Raw genomic sequence first — 17,651 nt, forward strand, 5'->3', positions numbered from 1 at the left:
TGGAGAGCTGAGAACACCGTGTGAAGATCCCAGAAAGGAAAATGATGGACAACTGGAGTACAATGGAGGAAGTGGTTTGCTAGCAGGTGAGTGGTCAGAGCAGGGTTATCCAGCCATGCCAGAATAGAAGAAATGGCCACTGCTTGTTTGTTTGTTTTTGCATATTAGGTTTGAACCTTTGTCAAGGACCTTCCTGTAGGAATACTAATTAGTCAGGGATGGATGTGGTTTCCATTGAACCTTGCTTGTGCCCAAGCTTGTAACCTTGCTGGTAAATGCAGATTGTGGGGAGGGAACGGTCAGTACCTTAACTACCGTAGTGCTGACCGGACTTGTCTCCAAGAATCCACCCCAGCTGATGCTGCCTTTGTAAGGGCTGATTAAAGCCTGTGGGGTGGTAGATCTCAGTGTACTGTGATCACCATTACGGAGGACCATCCAATACTCCCTAGACTGGGCGAGCTGCTCTTGTCCCCCTCTCAAAAGTGAGTCCATGGATTCTAATCTCTCTCTCTCTCTCTCTCTCTCTCTCTCTCTCTCTCTCTCTCTCTCTCTCTCTCTGTGTGTGTGTGTGTGTGTGTGTGTGTGTGTGTGTATTTATGCAGAGAAAGAACAGTAAAAAGAGTGGAATAACAGAAGAATAAAATTGCTAAGCCAAGATGAAAGAGTAAGGTGAAAACCAAAGGAGAACGTGATATTGAGGCAAAAAACTGAAGAGGGACCAGTCTATTTCCTGTAAAAGCTACTCCTGCCTTCATCCACTAGAGACACAAGTACAGTCATACCTCTTCTTGCAAACACTTCATGTTGCGTTTTTTCGGGTTAAGAACGCGGCAAACCCGGAAGTGTTTACTTCCGGGTTTCGCCCTGCGTGCAGAAGTGTTCTGTGGGATTTGCGCATGTGCAGAAGTGCGGCTCTGGTTGCGGACTTTTTGGGGTGCAAATGGCACCCCGGAATGGATCATGTCCGTAATCAGAGGTACCACTGTATGCCCAACCTAGTGATGCTACATTGGCAAGCAAAACCAAAGCTGTATCCAATTTAAATTCTACTTAGAGCAAAGTCATTCAAATTAATAGGCATAACTAGCCTAGGCTTATACATTTCAATGAGTCTACTCTGAATAGGACTAAGTTGGATATAGCCCATAATATTTACAACTTGGGAAAATGCTTTCCTTCCCCTAGCAAGCTTAGCTATTGTTACTGAGATTGCTGTGTAGAATGTTTCTTATGTATATTACAACAATCCCTGTAGCATGAGTGATGACTAATGGTTATTTTTAGACCACAGCTGCATCGTCTCCTGAACTTCACCCTAAACTTCTCAACTCTCAAGAGCTTTTAGTTGACACTGCTTTCCTTTTATAACACTACCTTAGCGAAAGTGTGGATTATAACCTGCCAATTTTTCAGTTGGGGATCTTGTCCAAAATCTATTGAAGCCCCACCCAGAGGGGGGGGGGGAATTTAGGAAGTTCCTTACTCACCTTCTCAACAAAGCCAATGTCTTGAACCATCCCAAGCTCTTCAGGTGTGGGCTTTGCAATGGACACAATGAATACATTGATACCAAATTCTCTGGCCACTATTCCAGCTTCTTCCAGATTGTCTGATGGCCAGCCATCTATGAAAACTACGATGACTTTAGGAATGCCTTTGCGTACCCCATTTTCAGCAGTAAAGAATCTTTGTGCTGTGTGTTTCAAAGCTTTTCCTGATAAGGCAGCAGGAGGGGGAGAGAAAAGAAAAATGTTTTAGATTGTCAATTTTTGCTACTTTTGAAAGCACAACTCATTCTGTTTAGATGTCTAAAACATAAACTTCACAGACCAGGAACTTAAGAACAGTAAATTGAAATAGTTCTTTAAGATGCATAATTGAGACATACCATAAATTATCAGTGTTCCTAGTTGTGCTGCAGAATCTGTAAAACCTAATTTCAAGCAGTGTGGCAGTAAGACAGCCATCCTACATGCCAGGGGTGGCTAGCCCTTTTCAGACAAAGGACCACTGCAACCTGTGTTCAGCTTCAGCAGCCAAATATCAAAGACAGTGTGATTTTTTTTAAAAGGAAATTTGATGACAGGGGTGGGTCAAAAAAGTTTTGATATTACAAAATCATAGCAAAGAGGCATGAGAGTAATCAATACATTGTTTTTAAATCACAAATTATTAACATTGTGCTTTTAAAATCGTTCCATCAGCACACGTATTTCTGTTTGACCGACTGACTGATCTCTTCTCTCTTCACCCTACAAGCAATTCTGGGGGTTCTCCTGTCCCCCCTTCCCCACTAATATGGGTCATGGGGGTTGGAGAAGGAGAGGGGGACAGTTCCATTGTGCTCACAGAAGTCCTTGCACTAGGGGGACAAGTTAGCTGAATCCAGACCTATGCTTTTCTGCAGAGATCACATACAGGAATTTTAGACGCAAGTGGGAAACATTTCCAGAAGAGATTTAGTAGTGATTCTCTATATTGGGGGTGAGGAACCTGTGGCTCTCCAGATGTTGTTGGGCTCCAGTTCCCATCATTTGGCCCCCAGGCCTGAGGTCCCTCACCCCTCATCTAGCATATGTTGTTCAAGGCTGCCAGTCACTTTGGTTGCTATTTCAGAAGGCAGCATTTCTAAGTGCAAATAGCTTGAATGCCTTTAATCTAGATCAGGGGTGAGCAACCTTTTTCAGCCATGGGCCGGTCTACCATCCTTCAGACCATGTGGTGGGCTGGACTATATATATATTTTTGGGGGGTGGGAATAATGAATTTCTATGCCCCATAAATGACCCAGGGATGCATTTTAAATAAAAGCACACATTCTACTTGTAAAAACACCAGGCAGGCCCCACAAATAACACAGAGATGCATTTTAAATAAAAGGACACATTCTACTCATGTAAAAACACACTGATTCCTGGACCGTCCACTGGTCGGATTGAGAAGGCGATTGGGCCGCATCTGGCCCACGGACCTTAGATTGCCTACCCCTGGTCTAGATAAAGGGCCAGATTCAACTCATGGTGCTACTAGTGGGAGCTTCCACAGTGACTTCTGCTCACGCAATGGGCCTTTCCCCTCTCTCCTCTCCCTGCCCTCCAAAATTCGTTCAGGGGTCTCATCGGCATGCAATGGGAGGAGGGGGGAGATTGTTCCATCAGACAACCAGAAATGCGCTGACAGAGCCATCTCCTTAGCGCTACATTGAATTCCTCTCAAATACAGCACATCTTTATTTGAAAATACTATTTTTTTACCTCTTGCTTGCTGGGCTTGTACTTACCTGTATTGGAATTGCCTCCTTTGAAACCTATCTCTTTTATGGCAAATAAAACATCTTTTGATGCAGTGAAGTTTTTCAAGTAAAATTCTGTTTTTGGATGCTCACTATTTAAAAACAACAACAAACAAACAGAACAAAGTCATACAGGTACTGTAATAGTGCTAAAATTAATGCTTTGGAGTCTGAGTGGCATTATTTAATCTATGGATTGTTTCAAAACTGATTTTACTACATTTGTTTCTGTTAGTTTCTTCTCCAGTATAGAGTCAGATTCAGACCCACAGGTGCTCTAGACACAAGTAAATTGCTGCTTTCTTAACAAAGATAGCTGCAGTCCTCAAATATGACTGCACACTATCTAAGAACAATCTTTGGCAATTTCCACAAGCGTCACTTAATCAGTGATGACATTTTCCAGGTTTATAAATTAGAGGCAGAAACACACGTTGATTAAAAGGTATATGCAGTTTTCTTTCACTTTCTAAGCAACACTCATGTTAATAACTCAATCCCATTGAGTTCAATGGCAATTACTCTACAGTAAGTATGCATAGGGTGGTGGCAACCATAAAATCACTTGTGAAAATACTTCAGGCATGATCTAGCTGCATGTAGGGCCTGCTTGTAAAGAAACTCAAAAGTGCTTAATAGTTGTCCTAGTTTCTCCTCTGTCTCATGTATGTTATAGGCACAGTGGGAAGTAAAAGGGTAATGGGAAATCTGAGCACATCTTCTGTATCTCCACCCTGCTCCTTTCTCTGTGCCTTGTAAATTTATGTTAGAAGAAATGTGACTCTTTTAAGCCCATTCAGAATCTTCTACATTTGCATGCTCTACCAGTGGATGTAAGTAGACCACAGACCTTCTTGTCTTCCTTCCAAAACATTGAAACAAAGACAACTGAGCAAACAACAGCATCGCAGAAAATGTCACTGAGGTCTATGAAAATTGAGCCATATATGCCATATTATAAACTTGTACCACACATTTAACTTGATCTAGATTCTAAATACAATTTAAAATAGATAATTGTTTTCTTTCTTTCTTTACATTTTTAGGCGTGTTTGGATACCAAACACATTCTGATTGCACAGAACGAAGTTCTGAGCTGCTGGAAGTTGTGTAGGCTGTGTAGCAACCCTTTTTCCAAGTCAGCATGTTTAAGCTTCTCTTCCTATATCTGCTTTTCTTCTTGTTTCAAAGGTGGCAGGTGTGTCTCGCTCTCCAGCAACCCCTGCCCACAACCAAACCTGTAGCATATCTCTTCTTTGGGGATATGAGCTTCTTGACTTGATAGCTATGAATAGAAGCAACCATATCTAAGGTCCACTCTCAAAAAGCCTGAATGATCAGCTTGATTCCCGAAACCCTAACCTTGCAGGAGCTGGAAGGAAGGGAGAGCATTTTGTTGACAGAGGGAAGCAGATGATTGATTATTTGGAGTGAAGAAACAGAGAGAGAAATGCTTGACCCTCTCCCTGCCTGACACAAACTCTTCAATACATCTTTTTACCCCTTGGGTTTCCAAACACATGTTTTCTCTTGTAAACAGGTGAATAGAACCTCTTACAGGAAAAAAAAAGCAGTTGGGTTGCTGCAGGAGGGAAGGGTCTGGTGAGAGTCATATTACTCTCTTCTTGTGATGTGATGAATTGGAGTGGGGAAAAGCAGGTATGCTCAGGCTTAAGTACACGCTGCCACCCACTATCCCTGCCTCCACAATTGTCCCCACTCTAAATCCTCTCTTTCCAAAGCAGCTTTCATCCCCCCCCCCCCGGGTTCTGTTGCCCAATGCCCAATGCATTTGGATATGTGTCCTTCAGAAGAAACTGTAAAAACATGAAGATAAAATAAGATGCATATTATCATGTTTTATTGCCATGGGAGATATTTTTTGTGCTTAGTTGTGAATTACTGTTTAAATGGATGTCTTCACAGCTGCCCCGGAAGAGAGATTTACAGTCAAAATGCATTGGGCTCACTTCAATAAACTGTTTCTAAGCACCTGTTCTGGGTTTTTTTGTTCTGTATTTTCCCCACCACAAGCAAAGTGACCATATCCATTGGCTGCATGTCAGATATACAATTTAACTAGGAGTGCTATTTTCAGTTTAAACCCTGCCCTGCCTTAATCTCTTGTATGTGTTTTTCCACCACTGTCAGCCACTCAACACAAAAAGCTTTCCTTGGCGCTACTAAAGTTTTCAGAAGAATTGCTCATTTTTGGAGCATACTGTAGATGACACTAATTCTCTTGGATGAAATATTTGTGCTGCTAGTGCAGCCCACAAATATAATTGAATAATCCTTTTGTGACTTAGATGTTTATGGGGTAACTCATCATCAGCTTGGTAACAAGCAGTGTAAATTGTTCCAGATGTTTTTGGTCCTTTTTTCTTTTACATATATTGTTAACAATCATTTGTTTTTGCATTACATTCGCACAGTAACAATGTGGATTGACAGAGCAGAGTTGATACTTTAGTAAAAGAGACAGAGAGAAGGAGGGAGGGAGGGAGGGAGGGAGGGAGGAAGTGGCAGAAATAAAATATCCACTACTTAATCTCACAGATGGTTCAAGTTTTAGAGGGGGGGGGGAGAAGGATTTATAGCCCCTTTCTCCCAGAAGTGATTTCCAAAAAAAAGTTACAGTGTTGGAAACTTGCCGTTACACAAGACCTGATGTAAGGATCCCAAAGAAACTGAAGTACAGTTTTTAAAATTGGGGTGAGGACTACAGTCGTAGACGTTTCGCATGCAGAACGTCCCAGCTTCGATCCCTGGAATCTCCAACTAAAAAGGGCCAAGTTGCAGGTAATAGGAGAGGGACATAGCTCAGTCACAGAGCATCCACCTTGCATGTGGAAGTTTACAGGTTTAATCTCTGGCATCTCTAAGTAGCCCTGGAAATGTCCTTTGTCTGAAGCCCTGGAAAGCCACTGGTTGTCAGTGAGCTAGGTGGACCAATGCTCTGACTCAATCTAAGACAGCTTCCAATGTTCCTATGTAATGGGAAATATCCTTTTTTGAGATTGTGAAAAGCTACTGCCACTCAGAAGCAGGCAATGCTAGGATGAAAGATGGGCAAACAGTCTGCCGGTATAAGGCACCTTGCTTCTTACAATCCCTAAGAACCAACAGAGTTGCTTTTTGGTGCATTTCAAACCATTATATTGAACCACTGATCTTTTGTCCCTAACTTTACTCCCAGTCTTTGGAAGTGTTCCCATGATGGTAACTGATGTATACCACCTTAAAGCTTTGGATCGTCGCAATATAGAGACAGCTGTGTTTTGGCATGTCTTGTGGTGGGTGGTCACTCTCATTTCCTCTGTTTCTGATGTTCAAACGTAAGTGCAGTTTATTAAGAAGCCAAATGAAACCAACCGCGTATCAAGCTTGGGGGAATAGTTGGTAGGGAGGGGATCCATGCCCTGTATATCCACAGTCTTGTGGTGTTTAATATCTGGCTGTTAATTTGGCATTGTGGGAAATTCAGATGTCATCTTAAAAAAAAGTATTCTGGATGCACAAAAAAGTAAGTAGTATCAAAGAAATGTAAAGGATGAAAGGACGGGGTGAGGTGTAATGTGAGGCAGGGCTTTAGAAATGCTTATCTATTTTCCTTCCTTGAATTGCTTTTATTCTATCCCAATCCCTTATCATGTTAACCATGCTTTCCCCACTTTCCCCACTGTTCTGATAACCCTAATATACCTATATATAGATTAAATCTATTGATGACTACAAGCCTATATATAGGAGGTGTGGGTTAAACCACAGAGCCTAGAAGGTTGGTGGTTCGAATCCCCGTAACGGGGTGAGCTCCCGTTGCTCGGTCCCTGCTCCTGCCAACCTAGCAGTTCTAAAGCATGAAGTGCAAGTAGATAAATAGGTACTGCTCCAGTGGGAAGGTAAACGGCGTTTCCATGTGCTGTTCTGGTTCGCCAGAAGCAGCTTAGTCATGCTGGCCACATGACCCGGAAGTTGTACGCTGGCTCGCTTGGCAAGTAAAGAGAGATGAGCGCTGCAACCCCAGAGTCATCCGCTGGGCCTAATGGTCAGGGGGTCCCTTTACTTTATGTTGCTGAACTACAACTCCCATCATCCATGGCCATTGGCCACACCTGCTTGAGATTATAGGAGCTGTAGTTTAGCAGCATCTAGAGAGGCAAATGTTCCCCACACCTGCTGTACAAATAACCAAGAGCATCACAAGAATGTCCAGAGAAAATGTGCCTTCGGCTAACAAATCTAGGGAGTGATACAAGTGTGGGTTCATCACCATGATCTAATGGGTTAAACACAGTAATCAGAATGCTGCACTAGACTGGTGCCAACACATCACTTTCTATACTATTACAATTGATTTTCATTTACTTGTTAACATACTGCATGGGTGTCATTTAATAATTAATGTGTAAGGAAACATGGCATTGATAGGCAGTTCAAATGTGATTCAAACTATAACAGGAAATGCATAACTGTAATAATGTCTTTTTTAGTTAGATCATGCCCACGCTAATCACATTGTTATAAATTATAGCACCTAAGAAGGAGCGATGTACCAAATAGGACATATTTCTAGTACCTGGCTTGTACAACTCCCACATGTGGTCCTTCAGATCCAATTCCCAGCATCACCGCTACTTTCCCAACAAAGTTCTTCTGCAAATTAAATCTACGCTGCCCAATATTGTAGCTTCCATCAATCAGAAAAGCAATATCCGCTTTACAGTCTGTGAACACCCAAGATAGTTAGATTAACTTAAGGGCAAATTAACATGAGAGATTTGTTTTATCGGACATGGTGAAGTAGTAACCTACCTTTGTTCCCAGATTTTTTCTCAACTGTTTTCTTGGGCCGTTTACCTAGAAGGTAGGAAACATCATGAATTCTATACATGTAAGTACTGTACTCTAAGTAATAGAGCTATGAAAGGCCCTTCAGCAGACATTCAAAACATACTTCAAAGATTTAATTATTTAATTTATTTTTAATTTATTATTTATTAATTTATTATTATTATTATTATTATTATTATTATTATTATTTTTAAAACCCACTGCTGACCACAGACACAGAGTGTGGAGTATATAGGCCAGGAATAAGAAACCTATGGCCCATCAGATACCATTGGACTATAACTTCCTTAATCACTTTGTCATGCTGGCAGGAGCTGCAGTCCAACATCATCTGATGGCTCACAGGCTCCCCATCCCTGATATAGACAGAGATAGACTCACCGTTAACTGTTATAATAACAAGTTTCAGATATTATTATCTGGACTTATCTTTTGTTTTGTATAATGCTGAAAACTCAAATAAAAATATTTACACACACACACACACACACACACACACACACACACACACACATTATAGAGATTACCAGTAAATAAGATAACCTATGTTCATTTTGTCAATAATAATATACAAATTATTTGCTAACAGCTATTTTCCTTTTCCATGTACCTGGAATATGCTTGCTACCTGAACACCCACCTCTTGCAGGTCTTGGAAAATTCATGAAGTCCTTCTGTACAAACAAATCTCCCTGTGTGCTGTGCTTCTGGGTCTCTCTCTCTCTCTCTCTCTCTCTCACACACACACAATATGATAATAATAGAATAAATTGAAAGTAGTTTATTTCTTGGATATTCTTGATCGGTAAGAACATATTTTGAAAGAGACATCTTACCTGTGGGTGGGCGTGCTGTTGAAATTGGCCGCCCAACAGCTTCAAGTGCAGCACTCTGGGGTCCTGTTACCATATCGAAAAATAAATTAAGCTTACTGCATTGCTGTCAAATTACATTGTGGTAAAACAGATTGTACATGCTCAGTTTTACCTAATAAAAGAAACTGCAAAAGGTCAACCCCTCAAACCACTAGATCTCACTGAGAAAGAGACTCCTAGGAGCTAGTACAATAGCTTAAAGCAGGCATCCCCAAACTGTGGCCCTCCAGATGTTTTGGACTACAATTCACATCATCCCTGACCACTGGTCCTGTTAGCTAGGGATCATGGGAGTTGTAGGCCAAAACATCTGGAGGGGCGTAGTTTGGGGATGCCTGGCTTAAAGCATTTAGATGCAAAGAGTCTTCCTGCCTATGCTCCAGCCTAAGATGACATTGCATAAGGCTAAAGTAAACTAACTCCAGAGCAGTGGCAGACAGAAAGTAAAATGGAAAACCCTACAGATGACAAGAATATTTTCCCCAATGACCTATTGTGAAGTACTTCTTATCATACCGATGATGCATGCCCTGAAGTTTTTTTACTTTGTTTTTATATTGATGATTATTTGATGCAAGTCATTTTGGAAGCCAATAAGGTTAACTAACATATATGACCATATTAGACGAGAGAGAGAGAGAACAAGTGACTGACAAGAACAGAATGTTAATTTACTTAAAATATTTTAGCTTCCAGTTTCATCAGAAACATAGCTGGACTGCAAACAGGGCACCAGTTTCTCAGTTTACAGTCTGGTGACTCTGTAAACTAAGTATTATCTTTTCAATGGCGCATGAGCAAAGATAATAAGCACAAAGCCCTGAGACTGAGAATGACCATGCTGAGTGCAGCATCTCAAATAAAGATCAGGAACCAAATGTAAATGAGTGCATTTATGAAGATCTCTCACATCCTACGGCCTATTGAGTAGAACTTACTGCTTTGGTAGTTCTGAAGTAATTATTCATGTTATGTGTTGCATAACTGTCCAGGAATAATATGTACATTATTCCTGGCATCAGTTTTTTCAAGGCAAAGCAAAAGCCAATGTTTTGACAGTTGCATATGCTTCACAAATTTTTCACCGCAGCCTAAAATATTTAGGAGGCTCCCTGGAGGAAAAACCTTGACTCAACAAGGCATCATTTGATGCCTGCTGATTTTGTACATTAGGTTTGTCTGAAATTCTTTATCACATCACACAAGAGGAGCAGTACGGTGGTTTGCTACTCTTAAAAATAGAAAATCAAACCAACAGAAAAAATAATAATGAGGCAGCCAGTTTCTTCCATGCTGATACTTTCAAAACTCACATGGCAAAATAGTAACACTTGAACATGCACTTACTGGAAACTGAGAATGATGATGACCATCTAGAGAGTGCTTGAGACTGGATTCCATTGGCATAGATTGCAAGGTAGTTCTCTTGCCCTGGCAATATCTGCACTCTGACAGGCCCACCTGAACTTGTGATCACCCCTCTGTAGCAAAATAAGATTTTCAGATACACATTTGTATAACTACATGCAACTAAGACCATTTCACACTGTGGAGAAGATTTGTCTAACCACGAGCCTGATCAATTTTGCAAGATGGCTGCAACGCCTTCTTGCATGGGCTGGTTCCAATTGTCAAGGTTAAGAGGGAAGAAAAGAAAGAAAGAAAGTTTATTTATTTTTTCCAGGTCAGCTTGAAACATAGTGACTAAGAAGCAAACTCAGCTCAGTGCAATGCAATTTGCTTCCTAGGAAACATTTTGGATTTACTGAACAGTTGCTTCCGGCGACAATACTATACACACTCAGACATCTTATCAATACATTTAGTATAAATGCAGCAAAATATGTTATAGTTTAAAACATAACTGCCAAGGGTATAAATTTGTCTCCTTAGCTTAGCTTATAAACTTTGAGGTTTATAACAGCTTTAGCTGGATACATAACTTGCAGCACTCCTTAATGGCCTGTTCCCCAAGACTCACTGCACCATTAAATAAATGGGCAGAATTTCTACCTGGTTATTTATTTATTTATTTATTTAAGCTATTCATTGATACCTCTTACTTCAAGATTAAATCTTTCCCAGGCAGTTTACAATACAAATAATAAAAGCAGGGGGAGGGGAGAATAGAATATATCAGCTTAAACATTTTGAAACAGGATCCAGGAGGCAGAATACGCACACAATAAGAACTTAGGGCCAAACTAGATGAAACAACACTGACACGATTACCAAACGCATGAATGGCCTTTTAAACGTAAATGGCAGACAATTCATATCAGGGGCCCCACGGCTGCAATTTGTATTTTTAAGAGTTATTCTTCTAATTGGAAATTGCATGAATTATGCTGCAATCAGTTTTGCCCTCGCTTATGAATCATAGAATAACAGAATAATAGAATCATAGAGTTGGAAGAGACCACAAGGGGCATCCAGTCCAACCCCCTGCCAAGCAGGAAACACCATCAAAGCATTCTTGACATATGCCTGTCAAGCCTCTGCTTAAAGACCTCCAAAGAAGGAGACTCCACCACACTCCTTGGTAGCAAATTCCACTGAAAAAGTTTTGTGAAACAAAAAGGTCTTCACAGCACATCTAAACATGGCAAGAAAATGTGTGTGAGCTTGCTAGCTTTCCCCAGGAAAGGAATCCCATAACTTTGGTATCATCATTGCATAGCTGCTTTCCCAGTTACCTGCAAATCCTGTCTCAACTTATCTTATAGACCAGAGAGCAGGGATTCTGAATCTGACTTTAAATGGTTTGGCTTCTTTGTGTGTAAGCAGAATTTTGAATAACCTAAGTCTTTAAAAGGTCAATAACTTTTACGTAGAGCCTGTAAGCATATTTGTAACTGGTACAATTGACATTGGATGGGTGCAATATGAGCTGATCACTTTGCTTCCACCCACATCTTTTCGGCAACAATATGGACAAATGATAGTTTCTAACTCCCAGTTTGCTTTCCCACAATAGTCCAACAGGGATATAACCAATGCATGAGCAACTGAGGCCATGCCCACCTTTTTCCAGCCACCAATCACAACTGGTGAGAAGTAAAACAGGATTGTGGCTGTAGAGACGTAACCCAAGCTATTCTACTTTGTAATGCTAACTTCAAAGTCTTCCATCTTTTCTGCCAAAAATAGATGATAAAATGACTATCTGAAAGGGGATTTCTGTTTCAAATATTTATAAATCAACTTTGTAGGACAGCAATAAATAATTATTGACTAGACATGCTTCATACTTCTTAAGTGATTGCTGACATTTACTCAGCATGCTAGTTCATAAGAGCTAACTATGAATGTCAAATGAAATGTCCTATTAGTATGAAACTAATATAAATTATATTTGGAGCAATTACAGCTAGAGGAAAATAAAAGTTAGAATGCAGGATAGTAAAATAGCAGAAGGAAGAGTAAGAATGAAATATGAAAATCTCCCTTATACAATCATTCAGGAAAATAGTAAATAGATTTGAATTCCTGATACAACCACTATTAGGGAGCATTTCTATAGTTCCTAAGAGGGCATCCCAGAGGCTGTAAGATGCCTCTCCAAGAGTGGAGAGGGAAGTCCAACCTCAGAGGGGAGATCCAACCTCTAAAGGCGTCTACTAGTCACTGCAGAAACCTCTGCAGCCTTTAACTTGCCAATCCAATACTGGTAGCAGCAAAAATGGGGTGAGCCAGGAGAGATGAGGGTAGACAATGGAAAGACTTGAATCCAAAGCTTTCCCATTCCCCCAACACCATCTTTCAAATGGGGTGGAGGTGGTGAGAATATATCCGATACGATATCATATAAATCTTTCGCCTTTTACTAGAGAATATATCAGTCCTGAAACATTGATAACAATGGGAGGGAAATCTCAGAATCAGAAAACAAAAAACAAGAAACAATCCCAACCAACGAAAGAACAAAGAAAAGGAAAACAAAAAAGGAAAAACTCATCTCTGACCTTCCTTCCATCCTGCTGCCATGCTCTCAGCAGCACTTTAGATATTTTGGATTTTCTGCCTTCAGTTCTACCCCATCCCACCAGTAGGATTGCTCCTGTTCAAATAAGTTATCTACAGTTCAACCACATGTTTCTACTAATGTGGGGAACTTAAACATTCAAACATCATATTAATTTAGATCAAAGGATGAAAAACCCACTACATGGAAAATTCAGCCTACACAGCTGTTATCAGCATTCCCAGGAAATGAAGGGTTATGTTTTATAGCTACAACACACAATTATATTCAATTAACTTTAATCTGCTGAAACAGTAATACTACTTTGATGTTCCTGCAAAATTCTGGATTATGCATTAAATTCTTGTTTAACACCACAGCTATCTTGGTTAGCTATCTTGATCAGAAGGTCGGTGGTTTGAATCCCCACGACAAGGTGAACTCCTGTAGCAGTTCGAAAGCACGTCAAAGTGCAAGTAGATAAATAGGTACCACTCCGGCAGGAAGGTAAACGGTGTTTCCGTAGGCTGCTCTGGTTTACCAGAAGCGGCTTAGTCATGTTGGCCACATGACTGTACGCCAGCTCCCTTGGCCAGTAAAGCGAGATGAGTGCCACAACCCCAGAGTCGTCCGCGACTGGACTTAATGGTCGTGGGTCCCTTTACCTTTTACCTTAAAGTAACAGAATTAGGATTGGCAAATTGTCTCCTTGAAGGTCAGTGGAACTGTATGGGTTTAAAACTAACTATTTTGACTTACTTGGATTACAAGATCTTCTGTCATCACTAGAATGTTGTACTTTATACACTGTGGGCAACATAGGATGGACTTATCATTATGTGATGTAAATGCACTACATCTTTGCTTCTTTTAGCACCAAGGGGCCCTTTTGGAACATCTTTTGGATTTCCCTCAAAGAACATCAAATAACGTCCCACCAAGAAACCCTGGTTTTGTTGTCACCCTGTCATTCCACTATTTGTGCCCTGGGCTTGTTGCCACCCAGCACGTCAACATCCATTTGAATTACCCTGGTAATTTTCCAGCACTCTGTTCACCTTGCCAGTTACCTAATGGTTACCACATTTCTGTAAATGCCCCAGTTGTTTGGCAGGAAAAGCTGGAGGTGTCACTGTGTTTCTTTAAACCCAGCTAATAACTATTACACTCTGTTAATAACAATCTTAGTTTATGATCTTGCAGATCACATTACTGTATAAAGGTATGGCTCTGAAAGGTCTGACATACTGAATGGAGAAATACAGAGAAATCCTTAGGGAAAAGGAACAAAGCATCACTGCCCTTTCAGGACTCTAAAGTTGCATACATACAACATTTTATTCTAGAATCAACGGAGAATGAGCACTTGTTTTATCTATATAGTCCACACACAATCTAGATCTATTGCATATTTCTTTACCCCAGACAAGTGCTTATTGAGAAACTGGTTTCATTCAACAACAAAGGTTTGTTGCAGATTGATTTTGCATTACCCCACATGTGTCCATTTGAAAACAGATTGCCCTAGCAATGGAAGGTGTATCCGCACCTCCCTAATGACATTATGGACGGGCCCTTCTTCATTCACCTGGGGCATGTGCAGGGAGCATACCCTCCAACATTTCTCCAATGAAAATAGGGACATCCTAAATAACACCCCTCCCATTTGACTGGGTTGCCCCAGCCACTCTGGGCAGCTTCCAACTTATGTAAAAACATAATAAAACATTAAACATTAAAAAAAACTTCCCTATACAGGGCTGCCTTCAAGTGGCTTGGGGATTAGATAACTCCATACCTTCCAACATTTCTCCAATGAAAATAGGGACATCCTAAGGAAAAGTGGGACATTCCAAGAACAAATCAGAAACTGGGATGGCTTCTGTGAATCTGGGACTGTCCCTGGAAAATAAGGACACTTGGAAGGTCTGAGGGAAGAAATGGCATGGATAGCCTAATGCCCTAATCAAAGGGAGGGTTTTAAAATGCATATCAGGTAACCACACCACCCTTGTGGAAGGCAGTATTTAGAATCATTTTAGATGGTTACAGAATTAGAAAAGCTGGATTTTTAATGCTACAAATGGGTTAGTATGTATGCAGCCTGGGATATTATTTTCTTGTCTTCGGTGAGCATAAGTGAACGCCATCTCCAACTCCTCGAAAGATTCCATCAGCAGTGTCTCTGAAAAATTTTACACATCACTTGGGAAGACAGGCGAACTAATATCAGTGTACTGGAAGAAGCAAAGATCACCAGTGTTGAAGCAATGATTCTTCAACATCAACTTTGTTGGACTGGTCATGTTGTGCGGATGCCTGATGATCGTCTTCCAAAGCAACTACTCTATTCCGAACTTAAAAATGGAAAGCGTAATTCCGGTGGTCAACAAAAGAGGTTTAAAGACTGTCTCAAGGCAAATCTTTAAAAATGTAGTATAAACACTGACAACTGGGAAACCCTGGCCTGCGAGTGCTCCAGTTGGAGAACAGCCTTTATCAAAGGTGTCATGGGCTTTGAAGAAACTTGATCTCAGGACGCAATGGAGAAACGTGCTAAGAGGAAGGCACGCTTGGCAAATTCCCCCCCGTAATCAACTTCTGCCTGGAAACCAATGTCCCCACTGTGGAAGGATGTGTGGATCCAGAATTGGCCTCCACAGTCACTTACGGACCCATTGTTAAAACCGTGTTTATGGAAGACAATCTTACTCAGCTAAGAAGAAGAAGAAGAAGAAGAAGAAGAAGAAGAAGAAGAAGAAGAAGAAGAAGAAGAAGATTATTTTCTTGTCTTTGGTGAGCATAAGTGAGTATAAATATACCAAAAAATTGTCCAGTAGCACCTTAGACACCAACTAAGTTTGTTCTTGGTATAAGATTTCGTGTGCATGCACACTTTCTAAGCTTATACCAATAACAAACTTAGTTGGTCTCTAAGGTGCTACTAGACAATTTTTATATTTTTAATTTTTATATTTTTTTGTATATTTCAACTGTGTCAGACCAACACGGCTACCTACCTGAATCTAGAATCTTAAGTGAGTAGCTACCAACGGCCTCTTCCTATTTTCTGAGAAAATAATACTTCAGGACAATTGTTCTGGCTCCTTTTTTTTACTGGACTAGCATCTGATGGTGAAAGGCTATGAATTATTTTGAGTTTTACAGAGCAGCACAACAGAAACAATACTTTTCTTTAAATTCCAGCACCTGTATCATTCTGATGTAGGTCTAAGAACAACTGAGAGGAGCAAACCATTTGTGCAGCACATGTTCCTCTTACCACCAAGTGGCCACAATGAGCCCTCACCTAGGTTTTTATCTAGGGCAGCCTTCCTCAATTACGTTATTGGTGTCAGGAGTATGGGCAGGAGTCAGGCTCTGGAGCCTGAAGTGCTTTGCAGGACTGGGGCCTGCCTCAGCTTGTGCTGGAGAAGCAAGGAGTGGCCACTCAGGTGAGGCCTCAGCTTGTGCTGGAGAAGCAAGGAGTGGTCACTCAGGTGAGGCCACTTCATATCTCACTGCACCTGGTGGCAGGAGCTGGGAGGGATAAAAGCTCAGCATTTCCCTTCAGCTCTTTGCCACAGCAACGCTATCCCTGCCTGGTTGCATCTGGCCTCTTGCTCCTTGGACGCCTTGATCCTCGACCCTTGGACCTCTGCCTTGATCCTCGACCCTTGGACCTTTGTCTTGCCGACACCTTGCTCCTTATTCCCCTAAAATATAACGCTCCTTGACTCCCAGACCTTCGCCTCTGCCTTGTTCCTTGACCCTGTGATTGCCTGCTGCTGCACCCTCAATCCTGCACCTGTTCCTGCTTCTACACCACCATCTTGCCTCTGGTCCTGACATCCTCAGCCAGGGCTTCAACAGCCCGCCGACCGGACCGTGACAATTGGACTAATAAACACTGCTCTCATTTCCCCCTCTAGTTCTACTTCTTAGCTTGAAGCTACTAGAACAGTTCCTTACCCTGTTGTTGTCACTTTCCATTTGCATCTTGGCATTAAAAGCTAATACACAACCTCCAGCCAGCATAGCCAATGGTCAGGAATAGCAGTGGTTGTGGTCCAACAATGGCTGGAGATTCAAAGTTGGGGAAACCTGATGTAGGGCATGACTGAAGACTAAAGATCCTACTATATATATATATATATATATATATATATATATATATATATATAGGAGGCAGCCTATTCAAAGGAAAGCACAGCTGATATAAATGTGGACTTTAAGTCTCTGCCACTAAAATCAATGGCACTTTAAAGTGTTTTAGCTTGATACAGATGGTGCCTTAAGCTCTGGCCAGTATACATGACCCTATCACAAAGAGCATCCGCATTCTTAGCATAGATTTCATTTTAAAGCCGATTTCTAACATCTGTGGAAGGACTTATGCTTAAGCACAATAATAGAAGGAAAACAAAAATAAATTATCTAGGTCTTCCACTGAAGAAAACAATTTTCAGAGATCTTAGAATTTGTTTTCATGGACTAAAGTCCACTTCACTGGATGTATGAAGTGTTATCGCAAGTGGACTGAAGCCCATAACAATTTATTGCATAATACATTGGTTGAGCCTTTACGGTGCCACAAGACTCACCATGGTTGTTTTTGCTGCAGTGGACCTACACAGCTACCCCTCTGGAAATTAGAATTCAC

General features: G+C 41.0%; 1 protein-coding gene across 1 annotated transcript in view; it reads right to left on the reverse strand.

Moving 5' to 3' along the window:
- The window catches only part of COCH (cochlin), a 33,794-nt gene that overhangs the window by 3,716 nt on the left and 12,427 nt on the right, over positions 1-17,651 (reverse strand). Inside the window, exons 5-10 of the mRNA XM_035110152.2 lie at positions 10,372-10,505; positions 8,986-9,048; positions 8,111-8,155; positions 7,875-8,022; positions 3,284-3,387; positions 1,491-1,717 (exon numbers count right to left, since the gene is read on the reverse strand). Of these exons, the coding sequence (XP_034966043.1) occupies positions 1,491-1,717; positions 3,284-3,387; positions 7,875-8,022; positions 8,111-8,155; positions 8,986-9,048; positions 10,372-10,505 (721 nt within the window). The remainder of the gene's footprint in view (positions 1-1,490; positions 1,718-3,283; positions 3,388-7,874; positions 8,023-8,110; positions 8,156-8,985; positions 9,049-10,371; positions 10,506-17,651) is intronic.

This window comes from Zootoca vivipara, chromosome 1, assembly GCF_963506605.1.
Source record: "Zootoca vivipara chromosome 1, rZooViv1.1, whole genome shotgun sequence".
Taxonomy (NCBI): domain Eukaryota; kingdom Metazoa; phylum Chordata; class Lepidosauria; order Squamata; family Lacertidae; genus Zootoca; species Zootoca vivipara.